The sequence below is a fragment of the Ranitomeya variabilis genome, chromosome 1 (assembly GCF_051348905.1).
Source record: "Ranitomeya variabilis isolate aRanVar5 chromosome 1, aRanVar5.hap1, whole genome shotgun sequence".
Lineage (NCBI taxonomy): Eukaryota > Metazoa > Chordata > Amphibia > Anura > Dendrobatidae > Ranitomeya > Ranitomeya variabilis.
The window spans coordinates 263,999,053-264,019,015 of record NC_135232.1 but is presented as its reverse complement, the minus strand read 5'-3'; the positions used below and the strand labels follow the sequence as shown (position 1 = coordinate 264,019,015).

Sequence of the window (19,963 nt, the reverse complement as noted above, 5' to 3'; positions counted from 1 at the left end):
TGGACTCATATACCTCATGGTGGACTCATATATCTCATGGTTGGCTCATAAACCTCATAGTGGGCTCATATATCTCATAGTGGACTCCTACACTTCATGGTGAGCTCGTATATTTCATGGTGGGCACATAAACCTCATGGTGGGCACATAAACCTCGTGGTGGGCTCATATACCTCATTGTGGACACATAACTCATGTTGGTCTCGTATATCTCATGGTGGACTCATACACTTCATGGTGGGCACATATACCTCATGGGCACATAAAACCTCATGGTGGGATCGTATGCCTCATTGTGGGCACATATACCTCATGGTGGGCACATATACCTCATGGTGGGCTCATATACCTCATGATGGGCAAATATACCTCATGGTGGGCACATAAACCTAATGGCGGGCTCATATACCTCATTGTGGGCACATATACCTCATGTTGGGCACATAAACCTCATGGTGGGCTCATATACCTCATGATGGGCACATATACCTCATGGTGGCCACATAAACCTCATGGTGGGCACATTTACCTCATGATGGGCTCATAAGCATCATGGTTGGCTCACAAACCTCATGGTGGGCTCATATACTTCATGACGGGCACATAAACCTCATGCTGGACTTATATACCTCATGGTGGGCTCATAAACCTCATGGTGGGCACACAAAACTCATGGTGAACTCATAAACCTCATGGTGGGCTCATATACCTCATGGTGGGCACATATACCTCATGGTGGGCACATATACCTCATGGTGGGCACATTTACCTCATGGTGGGCTTATAAGCATCATGGTTGGCTCACAAACCTCATGGTGGGCTCATATACCTCATGGTGGGCTCATATACTTCATGGCGGGCACATAAACCTCATGATGGGCACACAAAACTCATGGTGAACTCATAAACCTCATGGTTGGCTCACAAACCTTATGCTGGGCTGATAGATCTCATGGTGGACTCAATACACTTTATGGCGGGCACATAAACCTCATGGCGGGCACATATACCTTATGGTGAGCTCATATGCCTCATGATGGGCACATAAACCTCATGGTAGTCTCATATACACGTCATGGTAGCCTCATATGCCTCATGGTGGGCACATAAACCTCATGGCAGGCTCAGATACCACATGGTGGACACCTACACCTCATAGTGGGCACATTTACCTCATGGTGGGCTCATGTACCTCATGATGGGCACATAAACCTCATGGTGGGCTCACAGCAGTAAGGGGTCTTCTGACAACGCAATTAAAATGATCCTGGAGATGATAAATGGACGGGACACTAGCTCCGATGCTGCGGTGGTCTCTGCCTGTCTTTGGCTGCGGTTCTCTTCTGATGTTCTAGCTGCAATGACCGGCAGGGACCCCGAGCACCGGCACTGGAGCCAGAAGGGATTTCCTCTGATCCCAGTCACTGTGTTGGGAGAACTTGGGGTCCACTCCACTCTCGTGAGATGTCAGACATTCTGGGGTCACCACAGTGCCCCCACAGGTACCCGGCGGAATTATACGCCAGCTCTCGCGGACTGCTCTGCTGCTGAGGCTTCCTGATGATTATTGGCGGCGGGCGGCGGCACCTAAATGGGCCATGGCGTGGACCAATCCCGTGCTCCCTCGTGTCTACAACTTGTTCTCATCCCACAGGAGTAGACCGCTACCAATCAGGATGCTCTTTTAGGCTCCACCCACAATGCCGTTCATTTGAGTGATTGGCTGAACACTCGATGTGCCCCGCCCCGGTCTGCTGGCGTTCTTCCATTGGCTCCCTTCACATGTTGAGGGAAGTAGTAGAGGAGCCGGGCTGAGGCGCCGGTGGAGCGATGCTGCGGACGGGATTCCGGCTCTTTCTGTTCGGTCTTTGCTGCGCCTGGTGTCCGGCGCTGGGGAGTGAGGACGCGGAGTACGTGACGTGCGGGTCTGTGGTGAAGCTGCTGAATACCCGCCATAATGTCAGGCTCCACTCCCACGATGTGAAGTACGGCTCAGGTGAGTGCTGCGCCGCAGGTAATGGCTGCGGCCACGTGTCAGACGTCAGGGGCGGCGAGTGTGAGTGCAGCGTGTGCCGGCATCCCGAACACAGCTATACCCCAGGGGGCGCTGTACACTCTGCTGTGACTGAGAGCTATACCCAGCTCTGCCAGGGATCGGAGGGCCCTTACCTCAGGAGCAGTGCAGGATGATGGCGGATCACTGGCGGCTGTCAGCCCTTCCTGTCACTGCACACCTTGTCTGTCCAGCCTGCTGCAGATCACATCCACTACTTCAGCTTCGTGGGAAGAGGACACAAGTTGGTTTCTTATTCTGCATTTTTTTTTCTGTGTTTTACAGGTTTAAAGGGAACCTGTCAGCAGTTTTGACCGATATAGGATATGGCCATCACCTTTCAGGGCCCCGATCCAACCTGGAAGAACTGAAAAATAAGTTTTATTATACTCACCTGCGGGGCGGTCTGGTCTGATGGATGTCACTGGTCCTGGTCCGGCACCTCCCATCTTCTTATGATCGCCGTCCTCCTGCTTGCTTCTTGCGGATGATGAGATCCTGCATCATCCACACAGGCTCCTCGGTATCGTGCTCCGGTACAGGCATACTTATGTGTCCTGTTGAGGACAGAGCAAAGTACTGTAGTGCGCAGGTGCTGGGCCTCTGACCTTTTCTGGCACCCGCGCACTGCAGTACTTTGCTCTGCCCTCAACAGGACACATAAGTATGCCTGTACCGGAGCACGATACCGAGGAGCCTGTGTGGATGATGCAGGGTCTCGTCATCCGCAAGAAGCAAGCAGGAGGACGGCGATCATAAGAAGATGGGAGGCGTTGAACCAAGACCAGACCGCCCCGCAGGTGAGTATAATAAAAAAAAAAATATTTTTCAGTACTTCCAGGTTGGGGGCTTAGATACAACATGAGGCTATATGCAGATGTTGCGGATTCGCAGCAGTTTTCCATGCGTTGTACAGTACCATGTAATCCTATGGAAAACAAGATCCGCAGTGCACATGCTGCGGAAAAAAGGCGCAGAAATGCTGCGTTTATTATGTCAATTTTGTGCGGATTCCGCAGCAGTTTACACCTGCTCCATAATAGGAATGCGCAGGTGGAATCCACACACAAACCGCGGTTACCAAAATCAGTGCGTAAAAATCCGCACACCTTCCCACAAAGTGTGCACATACCCTGATAGAATGCTGTATATAAGCCTCAAAAGGTGATGACCACATCTTATATCGGCCAAAGCTGCTGACAGGTTCCCTTTAATGACCAAAATAAAAAATTACACTAATAAGATACAATGCAGCGAGGTGCCCTGATGTGAATACCCTTAGGGTACGCGTTCCCACGCTCAGTACACGCTGCGTACATCCGCAGCGTCCAGATGTTACAGCATAGTGGATGGGATTTTAAGAAATCCCATGCCCACTATGCGTTTTTACCGATGCCCGCGGAGACAATATGCGGTGCGTCTCTCCAGACCGCAGCATGTCAACTTATCTTGCTGCGATGCGAGCCTCTACAAGATAAACTTCACCCATACCATGTATTGGACACAGTGAATCCGCACGTTTCAATGATGACATGCGGAATCACCTGCTCTCAAAAACCAGCAGCGCTTTGGACACAGCGGACATTTGCTGGCGATTACTGACCGTGGGAACGTAGCCTTAAAAACCGCTACAAAAAACACAAAAATGGGCATCAAAGAGGGCACTGAAGAGTGTTATTGAAAGGGTTAAATGACTTTGGGCCACTGATCTCACACCACCACTACACAGAGTGATGCCCACATCAAATTCCGGTCAATCCAGCTTGGCCAAAATCCATGAAAATTGGCTATTTGCCCACTGTGATGCAAGTTCTGATACTCAAAACACTTTTGGGCTAGGATGGAGTGACCTGAATCTGATGTGGGCCATCACCATGTATGTAATGATGGGGAGAGATCAGTGGCCCAAAGTCATTTAACCCTTTCAATAACACCCTTCAGTGCCCACTGTGATGCCCATTTTTGTGTGAGCTTTATTTTGTAGCTGTTTTTTTAAGCGTATTCACATCAGGGCACCTCGCTGCATTGTGTCTTATTGTAATTGTTTGTTTTTGTCTTTAAAGGGAATCTGTCACCCCAAAAATGGCTTATAAACTAAGGCCACCACCATCAGGGGCTTATCTACAGCATTCTGTAATGCTGTAGATAAGCCCCCGATGTATCCTGAAAGATGAGAAAATACTCACCCAGGGGAGGCCCCGCTGCGGTCCGGTCCGATGGGCGTCCAGGTCCAGCACCTCCCATCTTCATACGATGATGTCCTCTTCTTGTCTTCCTGCCGTGGCTCCTGCGCAGGCGTTCTTTGCCTGCCCTGTAGAGGGCAGAGCAAAGTACTGCAGTGCGCAGGCGCCGGGAAAGTTCAGAGAGGCCCTGCGCACTGCAGTACTTTGCTCTGCCCTCAACAGGACAGACAAAAGTGCGTCTGTGCAGGAGCCGCTGCAGGAGGGCAAGAAGAGGGAAGTCATCGTATGAAGATGGGAGGACCCAGACCGCAGCCGGACCACCCCTGGGTGAGTATAATCTGTTTTTCTTATCTTTCAGGATACATCGGGGGCTTATCTACAGCATTACAGAATGCTAATGATAAAAATTTTAATTTGGCAAGTAATGGGTTAAAGGCAAACATACTGGTAGACCAAGGAAGACATCAAAGCGTCAAGACCGGAAAGTTAAAGCAATATGTCTACAAAACAGGAAATGCACAACAAAACGAATGGGTGGAAACTGGCGTCAACGTCTGTGACCGAACTGTAAGAAACCGCCTAAAGGAAATGGGATTTACATACAGAAAAGCTAAACGAAAGCCATCATTAACACCTAAACAGAAAAAAACAAGGTTACAATGGGCTAAGGAAAAGCAATCGTGGACTGTGGATGACTAGATGAAAGTCATATTCAGTGATGAATCGCGAATCTGCATTGGGCAAGGTGATGATGCTGGAACTTTTGTTTGGTGCCGTTCCAGTGAGATTTATAAGATGACTGCCTGAAGAGAACATGCAAATTTAATCAGTCATTGATGATATAGGGCTGCATGTCAGGTAAAGGCACTGGGGAGATGGCTGTCATTACATCTTCAATAAATGCACAAGTTTATGTTGATATTTTGGACACTTTTCTTATCCCATCAATTGAAAGGAAGTTTTGGGATGATGAAATCATTTTTGAAGATGATGATGATGATGCATCCTGCCATAGAGCAAAAACTGAGAAAACATTCCTTGAAAAAAGACACATAAGGTCAATGTCATGGCCTGCAAATAGTCCGGATCTCAATCCAATTGAAAATCTTTGGTGGAAGTTGACGAAAATGGTCCATGACAAGGCTCCAACCTGCAAAGCTGATCTGGCAACAGCAATCAGAGAAAGCTGGAGCTAGATTGATGAAGAATACTGTGTGACACTCATTAAGTCCATGCCTCAGAGACTGCAAGCTGTTATAAAAGCCAGAGGTGGTGCAACAAAATACTAGTGATTTGCTGGAGTGTTTTTATGGTTATTTGTTTTTCATGACTCCATAATTTTTTCCATCAGAATTGAGTAATTCCATAATTTTTTTTCCCTGTGCTTGGTTAAAAAGTAACCATTACTGACTACCACATTTTTTGTTCTTGATTTCTTTTAGTGTTTCTTAAAGCCAGAAAGTTGCCATTTGAAATTACTTTTTAATTTTGTATTTAAAAAAAAAAAATCAGATATGCACAACAACTAAATGAACATCCACCAAGTCCGGTGATTACATAATTTTTGCCAGGGGTTGTGTGATCAGACAATCCGACCCCCACTTTGCAAAGTGGGGTCTAAAGTGTAAGGGTCTAAATGCCATTGTCCCCCTGAGCCTCAGTTTCTGATATATGGCCCCTTATTTCCTGTATGTATATGGGCCACAACATAAGAATTGTACAGCACTTGGATGTTGCTTTTCACTGACTGTTAGACACAAGGTGAAGATTTTTTTTTTCTCCAAGAAAATCTGGTGAAACTCTAAACACAATCACTGATCAAACTAGTACGGTTTTTCTCATATATTAAAGCAAAAAAGGCCATCTAAATGAGCTCTTAAGGCTGGATTCTCTCTCCCCAGTAAATTTGTGACCTGTTGGGCACATGGAGATGTGAGCCAATAGTTAGTTTCTATCTAATTATGGAGGGGTGGATGGTTTATACACTTATGCCCATAAATGTTATTTTTACCACTTAATATATTGCAATCATTATATAGCCCTGTGTACTTAAAATTGCTCCTTTTGCTTTTCTTCCCAGTTAATTCTTCTGTTTTCCATAAAGGTACCTTCACACTAACCGACTTTGCAGCGATAACGACAGCGATCCGTGACGTTGCAGCGTCCTGGATAGCGATATCGTTGTGTTTGACACGCAGCAGCGATCTGGATCCTGCTGTGATATCGTTGGTCGTTGCTGAAAGTTCAGAACTTTATTTGGTCGTCAGATCGGCGTGTATCGTTGTGTTTGACAGCAAAAGCAACGATGCCAGCGATGTTTTACAATGGTAACCAGGGCCGCGCTTAGTAACCCAATATTTACCCTGGTTACCATTGTAAAAGTAAAAAAAAAAACAGTACATACTCACCCTCTGATGTCTGTCACGTCCCCCGGCGTCCGCGCTGCTGCTCAGAGCTTCCTGCACTGAATGTGTCAGTGCCGGCCGGAAAGCAAAGCACAGCGGTGACGTCACCGCTGTGCCCTGCTACTGCCGGCGCTTACACAGTGCAGGGAAGCGGACGCCGGGGGACGCGAATGTAAGTATGTAGTGTTTGTTTTTTTACATTTACACTGGTAACCAGGGTAAACATCGGGTTACTAAGCGCGGCCCTGCGCTTAGCAACCCGATGTTTACCCTGGTTACCCGGGGACTTCGGCATCGTTGGTCGCTGGAGAGCTGTCTGTGTGATAGCTCTCCAGCGACCACACAGCCGACGCTGCAGCGATCGGCATCATTGTCGATATCGCTGCAGCGTCGCTTAGTGTGAAGGTACCATTAGGTCTATGACATCACATGATTAAAAACTGACTAGCTGATTCCTTCTAAGCTCAATGTATGAACAGGAGGTCAATTTTCTTGTACGAGTCATCAGTTACTGCAAAAGTCTATAGCAGGGGGAGGAGGGAGTAGCTGGATCAGGAGTTGAAGGGGGGGAATGATTTTTGCAGGGAAAAGACTTAATGTTTCTATATAGACCAGGGAAAAGAGAATAGCTGGGTAGAAATGAAAAATGAGCAATTGTAAGTACACAGTGCTATATAATTTGACTGCAATATATTAAGATACAAATTTTGATGTCAGTGAGCTTTTTTTAAGATATATTAAAATCAGCTTTAGGACTTTGGCAAGTGACAGGTCCTTCCACTTAAAGATTCCTTTTAACCCCTTTACCCCCAAGGGTGGTTTGCAAGTTAATGACCGGGCCATTTTTTACAATTCTGACCACTGTCCCTTTATGAGGTTACAACTCTGGAACGCTTCAACAGATCTTAGCGATTCTGACATTGTTTTCTCGTGACATATTGTACTTCATGATTTCTTCGATAAAACTTGAGTTTATTTGTGGAAAAACGGAAATTTGGCGAAAATTTTACAAATTTCGCAATTTTCCAACTTTGAATTTTTATGCCCTTAAATCAGAGATATGTCACGCAAAATACTTAAGTAACATTTCCCACATGTCTACTTTACATCAGCACAATTTTGGAACCCAAATTTTTTTTTGTTAGGGAGTTATAAGGGTTAAAAGTTGACCAGAAATTTCTCATTTTTACAACACCATTTTTTTTAGGGACCACATCTCATTTGAAGTAATTTTGAGGGGTCTATATGATAGAAAATACCCAAGTGTGACACCATTCTAAAAACTGCACCCCTCAAGGTGCTCAAAACCACATTCAAGAAATTGATTAACCCTTCAGGTGTTTCACAGGAATTTTTGGAATGTTTAAATAAAAATGAACATTTAACTTTTTTTCACACACAATTTATTTCAGCTCCAATTTGTTTTATTTTACCAAGGGTAACAGGAGAAAATGGACCCCAAAAGTTGTTGTGCAATTTGTCCTGAGTACGCTGATACCTCCATATGTGGGGGTAAACCACTTTTTGGGCGCATGGCAGAGCTCGGAAGGGAAGGAGCACCATTTGTCTTTTCAATGCAAAATTGACTGGAATTAAGATGGGCGCCATGTTGCGTTTGGAGAGCCCCTGATGTGCCTAAACATTGAAACCCCCCACAAGTGACACCATTTTGGAAACTAGACCCCCTAAGGAACTTATCTAGATGTGTTTTGAGAGCTTTGAACCCCCAAGTGTTTCACTACAGTTTATAACGCAGAGTCGTGAAAACAATTTTTTTTTTTCCACAAAAATTACTTTGTTGCCCCCAATTTTGTATTTTCCCAAGGGTAACAGGAGAAATTGGACCCCAAAAGTTGTTGTCCAATTTGTCTTGAGTATGCTGATACCCCATATGTGGGGGGGGGAACCACTGTTTGGGCGCATGGCAGAGCTCGGAAGGGAAGGAGTGCCATTTGGAATGGATTGGTCTGCAGGCGTCACGTTGCATTTGCAGAGCCCCTGATGTACCCAAACAGTAGAAACCCCCACAAGTGACCCCATATTGGAAACTAGACCTCCCAAGGAACTTATCTAGATGTGTTGTGAGAACTTTGAACCCCCAAGTGTTTCACTACAGTTTACAACGCAGAGCCGTGAAAATAAAAAATCCTTTTTTTTTTCCCACAAAAATGATTTTTAGCCCCCCAAATTTTTATTTTCCCAAGGATAACGAGAACTTGGACCCCAAAAGTTGTCCAATTTGTCCCGAGTACGCTGATACCCCATATGTTGGGGTAAACCCCTGTTTGGGCGCATGGCTGAGCTCGGAAGCAAAGGAGCGCCATTTGACTTTTTCAATGCAGAATTGGCTGGAATTGAGATCGGACGCCATGTTGCGTTTGGAGAGCCCCTGATGTGCCTGAACAGTGGAAACTCCCCAATTCTACCTGAAACCCTAATCCAAACACACCCCCTAACCCTAATCCCAACGGTAGCCCTAACCACACCCCTAACCCTGACACACCCCTAACTCTAATCCTAACCCTAACTTTAGCTCCAACCCTAACCCTAGCCCTAACCCTAATGGGAAGATGGAAATAAATACATTTTTTTAATTTTATTATTTTTCCCTAACTAAGGGGGGGATGAAGGTGGGTGTGATTTACTTTTATAGCGTTTTTTATAGCGGATTTTTATGATTGGCAGCTGTCACACACTAAAAGACGCTTTTTATAGCAAAAAAAAGTGTATAATTTTTCCATATTTTGGTCCACAGAGTCATGTGAGGTCTTGTTTTTTGCGGGATGAGTTGATGTTTTTATTGGTAACATTTTCGGACACGTGACAGTTTTTGATCACTTTTTATTCCGATTTTTGTGAGGCAGAATGACCAAAAACCATCTATTCATGAATTTCTTTTGGGGGAGGCGTTTATACCGTTCCACGTTTGATAAAATTGATAAAGCAGTTTTATTTTTCGGGTCAGTACGATTACAGCGATATCTCATTTATATCTTTTTTTTTTTTTTTTTTTAATGTTTTGGCGCTTTTATACGATAAAAGCTATTTTATAGAAAAAATAATTATTTTGGCATCGCTTTATTCTGAGAAACTATAACTTTTTTATTTTTTTGCTTATGATGCTGTATGGCGGCTCGTTTTTTGCGGGACAAGATGACGTTTTCAGCGGTACCATGGTTATTTATATCTGTCTTTTTGATCGCGTGTTATTCCACTTTTTGTTCAGCGGTATGATAATAAAGCGTTGCTTTTTGCCTCGTGTTTTTTTTTTTTTTTTCTTACGGTGTTCACTGAAGGGGTTAACTAGTGGGACAGTTTTTTTATAGGTTGGGTCGTTACGGACGCGGCGATACTAAATGTGTACTTGTTTTTTTTTTTTTTTATATTTACATAAAGAAATGTATTTATGGGAATAATATATATATGTATGTGTGTCTATATATGTGTGTGTGTGTGTGTGTGTGTGTGTATATATATATATATATATATATATATATATATATATATATATATATATATATATATATATATATATATATTTTTTTTTTATTTAATTTATTTTACACATGTGGAATTTTTTTCTTTTTACTGTGTCCCAGGGTCTGACTTACAGCGTTGCAGGCTTACCAGCGCCTGCTCTGGACCCGGAAGTAGTCCCTGCAGGACCCGGATGCAGCCCCGCGGCCATTTTGGATCCGGGGCCTGCAGGGATAGGAGGTAAGAGACGCTCGGAGTAACGCGATCACATTGCGTTGCTCCGAGGGTCTCAGGAAAGCACGCAGGGAGCCCCCTCCCTGCGCGATGCTTCCCTACACCGCCGGAACACTGCGATCATGTTTGATCGCAGTGTGCCGGGGGTGGTCCGTGACTGCTCCTGGCACATAGTGCCGGATGTCAGCTGCGATAGTCAGCTGACACTCGTCCGCGCTCCCCCCGTGAGCGCGGCCGATCGCTATGATGTATTATCCCGTCGAGGGTCAGATAGGCCCAGGTCACCTCGACGGGATAGTACGTCTAAGGTCAGAAAGGGGTTAAATGATGTGGGCTTCCTCTTGTATGAAAATATCAAGTTTTGTTTCTTGTACATTAGATCAAATTTATGGACTATTATCTAATTTGACCGCAATATAATAAGAACTGTGATCATTCAGTGACGAGTGAGTCTGACCAAGAACCTAAGTACTTTGATGGCTCACTAGTTTAATCCCTTTAGATGCCTTGCTCAATGGCGATGACAGCATTTAATCCGTGAGGCTATATTCATGGATGTATGGCTTTTTTTTTTTTTTTTTTTGCTAATTTGCTTCTAAAAATCCCTGGGAAGCTTCCCATTTCTTTGGGAAATCCATCTTGGTGTTAAATGCATTCCTTTGCCCACTTTATCCATTCCAAACCATGCTGTCAATTCGAAATACTAAAAAATCGCATTAGAGAAAATATGCTTCCAAAAGCATTCCTGGAAAAGAAACATTTCAAAAAAGGAGAATTTTCTGAAGCTTTTAGCTAGAAAAAAAATCTGTGAATATATTTCAGGGAGGGTACACTCTGTCCAAAACATCAAGGCCCGCTACAACATGCAGGGTATAGGTGACCTCGAGCTCTGCCATCTATGTTACACTCTTTGAAAGCAATTTTTTTTATTCCTCTAATGTATCAAAAAAAAAAAAAAAAAAAGGTAGCAACTATTGAGTTCTCAATACAAAAAATAATTAAACAAACTTTAAAAAAAATAGCAAAATTGACATTTTTCAATATAGTTTTTAAACATGCATAATTATCAAAACTGTATTGGATAAGAAAAAACTATAGGAGGGGAAGGGATGGAAGATAGCAGAGGGAAGGTAAAGACAAAAGGGAAAGAACAATAAAAAAAACAGTCGTCACCTTGCTGATAAAGCCTAACAAGCGTCTCTCTTTGGATGTCATTGCAATATATTAAAAGGTATTACACCTGAAATATGCATAGAACCAATGCCTAAGAATCCCCCGTATTAGCTCAAGCCAGTTGGTACCTTTTTAACCCCTTTCTGTCATTAGACGTACTATTCCGTCCATGTGGGGTGGGCCCTACTTCCCAAGGACGGAATAGTACGTCCAGCACGATCGGCCGCGCTCACGGGGGGAGTGCGGCCGATCGCGGCCGGGTGTCAGCTGACTATCGCAGCTGACATCCGGCACTATGTGCCAGGAGCGGTCACGGACCGCCCCCGGCACATTAACCCCCGGCACACCGCGATCAAACATGATCGCGGTGTACCGGCGGTATAGGGAAGCATCGCGCAGGGAGGGGGCTCCCTGCGGGCTTCCCTGAGACCCCTGGAGCAACGCGATGTGATAGCGTTGCTCCGAGGGTCTCCTACCTCCCTCCTCGCCGCAGGTCCCGGATCCAAGATGGCCGCGGCATCCGGGCCCTGCAGGGAGGGAGGTGGCTTACCGAGTGCCTGCTCAGAGCAGACACTTGGTAAGCCTGCAGCCCTGCACAGCAGATCGCAGATCTGGCAGAGTGCTGTGCACACTGCCAGATCAATGATCTGTGATGTCCCCCCCGGGACAAAGTAAAAAAGTAAAAAAAAAAATGTCCACATGTGTAAAAAAAAAAAATTCCTAAATAAATAAATAAAATAAAAAAATTATTCCCATAAATACATTTCTTTATCTAAATAAAAAAAAATCAAACAATAAAAGTACACATATTTAGTATCGCCGCGTCCGTAACGACCCCACCTATAAAACTATCACTAGTTAACCCCTTCAGTGAACACCGTAAAAAAAAAAAAAAAAAAAAAAGAGGCAAAAAACAACGCTTTATTCTCATACCGCCAAACAAAAAGTGGAATAACACGCGATCAAAAAGACGGATATAAATAACCATGGTACCGCTGAAAACGTCATCTTGTCCCGCAAAAAACTAGCCACCATACACCATCAGCGAAAAAATAAAAAAGTTATAGTCCTCAGAATAAAGCGATGCCAAAATAATTATTTTTTCTATAAATTAGCTTTTATCGTATAAAAGCACCAAAACATAAAAAAAAATTATATAAATGAGGTATCGCTGTAATCGTACTGACCCGAAGAAAAAAACTGCTTTATCAATTTTACCAAACGCGGAACGGTATAAACGCCTCCCCCAAAAGAAATTCATGAATAGCTGGTTTTTGGTCATTCTGCCTCACAAAAATCGGAATAAAAAGCGATCAAAAAAATCTCCCGTGCCCGAACATGTTACCAATAAAAACGTCAACTCGTCCCACAAAAAACAAGACCTCACATGACTCTGTGGACTCAAATATGGAAAAATTATAGCTCTCAAAATGTGGTAACGCAAAAAATATTTTTTGCAATAAAAAGCGTCTTTCAGTGTGTGACGGCTGCCAATCATAAAAATCCGCTAAATAACCCGCTATAAAAGTAAATCAAACCCCCCTTCATCACCCCCTTAGTTAGGGAAAAATTAAAAAAATTTAAAAAATGTATTTATTTCCATTTTCCCATTAGGGTTAGGGCTAGGGTTGGGGCTAAAGTTAGGGTTTGGATTACATTTACGGTTGGGAATAGGGTTGGGATTAGTGTTAGGGGTGTGTCTGGGTTAGAGATGTGGTTAGGGTTACCGTTGGGATTAGGGTTTCAGTTATAATTGGGTGGTTTCCACTGTTTAGGCACATCAGGGGCTCTCCAAACGTGACATGGCGTCCGATTTCAATTCCAGCCAATTCTGCGTTGAAAAAGTAAATCAGTGCTTCTTCCCTCCCAAGCTCTCCCGTGCGCCCAAACAGGGGTTTACCCCAACATATGGGGTATCAGCGTACTCGGAACACATTGGACAACAACTTTTGGGGTCCAATTTCTCCTGTTACTCTTGGGAAAATACAAAACTAGGGGCTAAAAAAAATTTTTTGTGGAAAAATGGTGTCACTTGTGGGGGTTTCTACTGTTTAGGTACATTAGGGGCTCTGCAAACGCAATGTGACGCCTGCAGACCAATCCATCTACAGGTCCTTCTCAAAAAATTAGCATATAGTGTTAAATTTCATTATTTACCATAATGTAATGATTACAATTAAACTTTCATATATTATAGATTCATTATCCACCAACTGAAATTTGTCAGGTCTTTTATTGTTTTAATACTGATGATTTTGGCCTACAACTCCTGATAACCCAAAAAACCTGTCTCAATAAATTAGCATATCAAGAAAAGGTTCTCTAAACAACCTATTACCCTAATCTTCTGAATCAACTAATTAACTCTAAACACATGCAAAAGATACCTGAGGCTTTTAAAAACTCCCTGCCTGGTTCATTACTCAAAACCCCCATCATGGGTAAGACTAGCGACCTGACAGATGTCAAGAAGGCCATCATTGACACCCTCAAGCAAGAGGGTAAGACCCAGAAAGAAATTTCTCAACAAATAGGCTGTTCCCAGAGTGCTGTATCAAGGCACCTCAATGGTAAGTCTGTTGGAAGGAAACAATGTGGCAGAAAACGCTGTACAACGAGAAGAGGTGACCGGACCCTGAGGAAGATTGTGGAGAAGGACCGATTCCAGACCTTGGGGAACCTGAGGAAGCAGTGGACTGAGTCTGGTGTGGAAACATCCAGAGCCACCGTGCACAGGCGTGTGCAGGAAATGGGCTACAGGTGCCGCATTCCCCAGGTAAAGCCACTTTTGAACCATAAACAGCGGCAGAAGCGCCTGACCTGGGCTACAGAGAAGCAGCACTGGACTGTTGCTAAGTGGTCCCAAGTACTTTTTTCTGATGAAAGCAAATTTTGCATGTCATTCGGAAATCAAGGTGCCAGAGTCTGGAGGAAGACTGGGGAGAAGGAAATGCCAAAATGCCTGAAGTCCAGTGTCAAGTACCCAGTCAGTGATGGTGTGGGGTGCCATGTCAGCTGCTGGTGTTGGTCCACTGTGTTTCATCAAGGGCAGGGTCAATGCAGCTAGCTATCAGGAGATTTTGGAGCACTTCATGCTTCCTGGCACCTGCTCACAGTGCCAAAACCACTGGTAAATGGTTTACTGACCATGGTATTACTGTGCTCAATTGGCCTGCCAACTCTCCTGACCAGAACCCCATAGAGAATCTGTGGGATATTGTGAAGAGAAAGTTGAGAGACGCAAGACCCAACACTCTGGATGAGCTTAAGGCTGCTATTGAAGCATCCTGGGCCTCCATAACATCTCAGCAGTGTCACAGGCTGATTGCCTCCATGCCACGCCGCATTGAAGCAGTCATTTCTGCCAAAGGATTCCCGACCAAGTATTGAGTGCATAACTGAACATTATAATTTGATGGTTTTTTTGTTTGTTATTAAAAAACACTTTTATTTGATTGGACGGGTGAAATATGCTAATTTATTGAGACAGGTTTTTTGGGTTATCAGGAGTTGTAGGCCAAAATCATCAGTATTAAAACAATAAAAGACCTGACAAATTTCAGTTGGTGGATAATGAATCTATAATATATGAAACTTTAATTGTAATCATTACATTATGGTAAATAATGAAATTTAACACTATATGCTAATTTTTTGAGAAGGACCTGTAAGTCTGCATTGCAAATGATGATCCTTCCCTTCCGAGCTCTGCCATGCGCTCAAACGGTGGTTCCCCCCCAAGATATCAGGTATCGGCGTACTCAGGACAAATTGGACAACAATATATAGGGTCCAATTTCTCCTGTTAACCTTGGAAAAATACAAAACTGGGGGCTAAAAAATAATTTTTGTGGAAAAAAAATATTTTTTATTTGCACGGCTCTCCGTTATAAACTGTAGTGAAACACTTGGGGGTTCAAAGCTCTCACAACACATCTAGATGAGTTCCTTAGGGGGTCTACTTTCCAAAATGGTGTCACTTGTGGGGGGGGTTTACTGTTTAGGTACATTAGGGGCTCTGCAAACGCAATGTGACGCCTGCAGACCATTCCATCTAAGTCTGCATTCCAAATGGCGCTCCATCCCTTCCGAGTCCTCCCATGCGCCCAAACGGTGGTTCCCCCCCACATATGGGGTATCAGCGTACTCAGGACAAATTGGACAACAACTTTTGGGGTCCAATTTCTCCTGTTACCCTCGGGAAAATACAAAACTGGGGGCTAAAAAATTTTTGTGGGAAAAAATTTTTGTTTTATTTTTACGGCTCTGCATTATAAACTTCTGTGAAGCACTTGGTGGGTCAAAGTGCTCACCACACATCTAGATAAGTTCCTTAGGGGGTCTACTTTCCAAAATGGTGTCGCTTGTGGGGGGTTTCAATGTTTAGGCACATCAGGGGCTCTCCAAACGCAACATGGCGTCCCATGTCAATTCCTGTCAATTTTGCAGTGAAAAGTCAAACGGCGCTCCTTCCCTTCCGAGCTCTCCCATGCGCCCAAACAGTGGTTTACCCCCACATATGGGGTATCAGCGTACTCAGGACAAATTGTACAACAACTTTTGGGGTCCAATTTCTTCTCTTACCCTTGGGAAAATAAAAAATTGGGGGCGAAAAGATCATTTTTGTGAAAAAATATGATTTTTTATTTTTACGGTTCTGCATTATAAACTTCTGTGAAGCACTTGGTGGGTCAAAGTGCTCACAACACATCTAGATAAGTTCCTTAGGGGGTCTACTTTCCAAAATCGTGTCACTTGTGGGGGGGTTTCAATGTTTAGGCACATCAGTGGCTCTCCAAACGCAACTTGGCGTCCCATCTCAATTCCAGTCAATTTTGCATTGAAAAGTCAAATGGCGCTCCTTCGCTTTCGAGCTCTGTCATGCGCCCAAACAGTGCTTTACCCCTACATATGGGGTATCGGCGTACTCAGGACAAATTGTATAACATCTTTTGGGGTCCATTTTCTCCTGTTACCCTTGGTAAAATAAAACAAATTGGAGCTGAAGTAAATTTTGTGTGAAAAAAAGTTCAATGTTCATTTTTATTTAAACATTCCAAAAATTCCTGTGAAACACCTGAAGGGTTAATAAACTTTTTGAATGTGGTTTTGAGCACCTTGAGGGGTGCAGTTTTTAGAATGGTGTCACACTTGGGTATTTTCTATCATATAGACCCCTCAAAATGACTTCAAATGAGATGTGGTCCCTAAAAAAAAAATGGTGTAAAAATGAGAAATTGCTGGTCAACTTTTAACCCTTATAACTCCCTAACAAAAAAAATTTTGGTTCCAAAATGGTGCTGATGTAAAGTAGACATGTGGGAAATGTTACTTATTAAGTATTTTGTGTGACATATCACTGTGATTTAATTGCATAAAAATTCAAATTTGGAAAATTGCGAAATTTTCAAAATTTTCGCCAAATTTCCATTTTTTTCACAAATAAACGCAGGTAATATCAAAGAAATTTTACCACTATCATGAAGTACAATATGTCACGAGAAAACAATGTCAGAATCACCAGGATCCGTTGAAGCGTTCCAGAGCTATAACCTTATAAAGGGACAGTGGTCAGAATTGTAAAAATTGGCCCGGTCCATAACGTGCAAACCACCCTTGGGGGTGAAGGGGTTAATGATGTAACTGAAAAGATAGTTACAAATAGCAAGCTTTCCAGATTACTCAGGTCTCTTCATCAGAATATAAAGTAAACCGTGAACATACTTTCAGAATAATCTAGATGTCAATAATAACCAAACTAGTAGGATACTGATCTTATGCAGATGTGTCTCCATGGCTACAGACTACAGCCACATCCACAAAGGGAAGAGTCTGTAACCATGGAGATATTGATTTACATATATACAATACTTTAATAATAGTTAGAATTGGTCTTTATTAAAAAGCATACTAAAGTAATAAAATGTTTACAGAAATGTTCAAATCCCTTTTAGTGTTGCGAATAAAATGTGACATGTGATATTTACAGCAATGTCACTTTTCTCTTAGGAAGTGGCCAACAGTCTGTCACTGGTGTGGAGACATCTGATGATGCCAACAGCTACTGGAGGATAAGAGGCAAAAAAGATGGAGACTGTACCCGTGGGGAACCTATAAAATGTGGCGAAACAATTCGCCTTACCCATGTGAACACAGGGAAGAACCTCCACTCGCATCATTTCTCCTCCCCGCTATCAAACAATCAGGTATGAATATGCATCAAAAGACCATAGCTTGAATTGAGTTTCTTAACCCTTTCCTGGGAAATGACATACATGTACAAGATTGTGGGTGTTCCTGGGTGTGGTGGGGGCTCAGGAAGGGAGCTCCACATGTAGATGCTGGTTGTATTACATAATCTATCTTCTGTGCTCAGAGTTGAACTGTGGCTATTAACCATTTAAACACAGCTCTCTGTCTCTGACAGTGGCGTTTAAATGGGAGGCATAGTGGTGCTCATGCGCACTGGCTTCCATCAGCCTGTGACTCAATCACTGGGGACTGATGGGCTCCAAATAGTGATGAGCAGACATGCTATGATAACGTGTTCGCTCATTACTAGTTACAAAGTCAGCCGGGGGCCTGGTACTCTGCAGTACCGCAGTATTGCCTTTATGTAGTATAAGCGATCGTATGATTGCATGTTCAAGTCATGCATGTAAAAAGAAAGTGGGGGGAAATCAAATTTCCCACCCTTTTCCCCCCGTAAAAATATGTATTAGTATTGCTGCATCTGTAAAAGTCAGTTCTATCAAGATATAATAAACCTGATAAGAAAACATAACGAGAGGGAGGGGGGACCCCCTCATCACCCCAAATTTATTTTCAATTTAAATAGAGCAAAAAGTCAAATGTAAGCGAAGTAAGTATCAATATAACTGACAGCTTGCCTCACAAAAAACAAGCAGTCGCACATCTCAATCGATGGAATAATTAAAAACTTTGCAGGTCTTACAAGAATTTCTAACAATTTTCTTTAATCTGTGTCTCCCATTGTCCAATTTTTTTTTTTTATTTTTTTTTTCCCCACTTTTAAATGAGAATCTTTACAAGCTTGGTATCTCTGTAATCACACTGATAGACCATGAATCATGATTGTTCATATCATAAAAGAACAATATGCAAACAAAACTTTAATACATTTTTTTGTATATATGAACAACTATTAATTGCTGACAAATAGTTGTCGATGGAAAAAATAAAAGGAAAGTTATAGCTCATGGAATAAAGGATAATGGAGGTGAACAAAAGCACACAAATCACCTGCACTATAAGCTGTTAAGCAGATGTCTGTAGTGTAATTTTAAGATAAAGAAAACATTACACCATGGTATATTTGTAATGTCATGCTGCTCAGAGCTAAAGAAAATGTTAACTCTTGGGTTGTAATGATTGCCATATTAGTGGGCACATGACGATCTTCTGGAAGTGTGATCCAATTGAACATAATTTTATCATTCTACAGGAAGTGAGTGCCTTTGGGGACAACGGTGAAGGAGATGACCTAGACACATGGACCGTTCAGTGCAGTGACTCACTATGGGAGCGTGAAGACACAGTGCGCTTCAAGCATGTTGGGACCAGTGTTTACCTGACTGTTACTGGTGAGCAGTACAGCCACCCAATACGAGGGCAGAGAGAAGTGCATGGTATAACAAGTGCCAATGCCAATAACTACTGGAAAACAATGGAAGGTGTGTTCATCAAACCAGGCCTTTCTCCCGGTGCAGGCAGACATGATGAGCTGTGAAAGCATATGGATTGATGTCATACAGGAATTGTGTTCAACAGAGTAACTAAAAATTGTTTAAGTTAAGAATAAAAAAAAGTTGGCACTTTGGGTTTTCTTTCTACAGTTCAGTGGGATCAGTTTTGTCTTTGTTACATTTTCAGATCTTTTTGATCAGCATGGATAGTCTGGGAACACTTTCTGTACCTCGTCCATGCATAAAATAAGAGCACTTGCTTATGGTGTCTACTTAACAAGGTTTTGACTTGTAGGGCTAGATGCCTTTGTTTGCACTTGACATCTGTAAGATGCTTATGGAAATCCTAAGATACAAGTATGAAGGCTTGTCAGCCAGCAGTTACAGGGTGTTCACTTTTGGGTTGAAGTTGTATAATCTATTGTGGCAATCTTTTTAGCTGTACCAGATGTTGATTCATCTATATAAAGATGTAATTTGTGTCCTTTTCATTTGTCTCTTCCTTTTATGGCCAATACTATACATAGATATATACATAATGTCTCATTTATTCTCTATATACAATCCTAGCTGGCAAGTTCACGGGAGACCTCAATCGGCTTTCCAGACAAGGTTGTTTTGAGTAGACACTTGTGTTCTCTATATCATATAATAATTTTATAGCATTTCTTCTTGGAAATCAGTGTTGCATTGTTACTTCTGATAGAAAAGGAACATACTAATATTTGGAAT

At 42.9% G+C, this 19,963-nt stretch overlaps 1 protein-coding gene across 1 annotated transcript; it reads left to right on the top strand.

Moving 5' to 3' along the window:
* The first annotated feature begins 1,741 nt into the window (after positions 1 to 1,741).
* Positions 1,742 to 19,720, top strand: SDF2L1 (stromal cell derived factor 2 like 1). The gene is made up of 3 exons (XM_077293425.1): positions 1,742 to 1,996; positions 17,535 to 17,731; positions 18,991 to 19,720. The coding sequence occupies exons 1-3, from the start codon at positions 1,831 to 1,833 to the stop codon at positions 19,273 to 19,275; spliced, it is 648 nt and encodes a 215-aa protein (XP_077149540.1). The 5' UTR covers positions 1,742 to 1,830; the 3' UTR covers positions 19,276 to 19,720.
* The last annotated feature ends 243 nt before the right edge of the window (positions 19,721 to 19,963 follow it).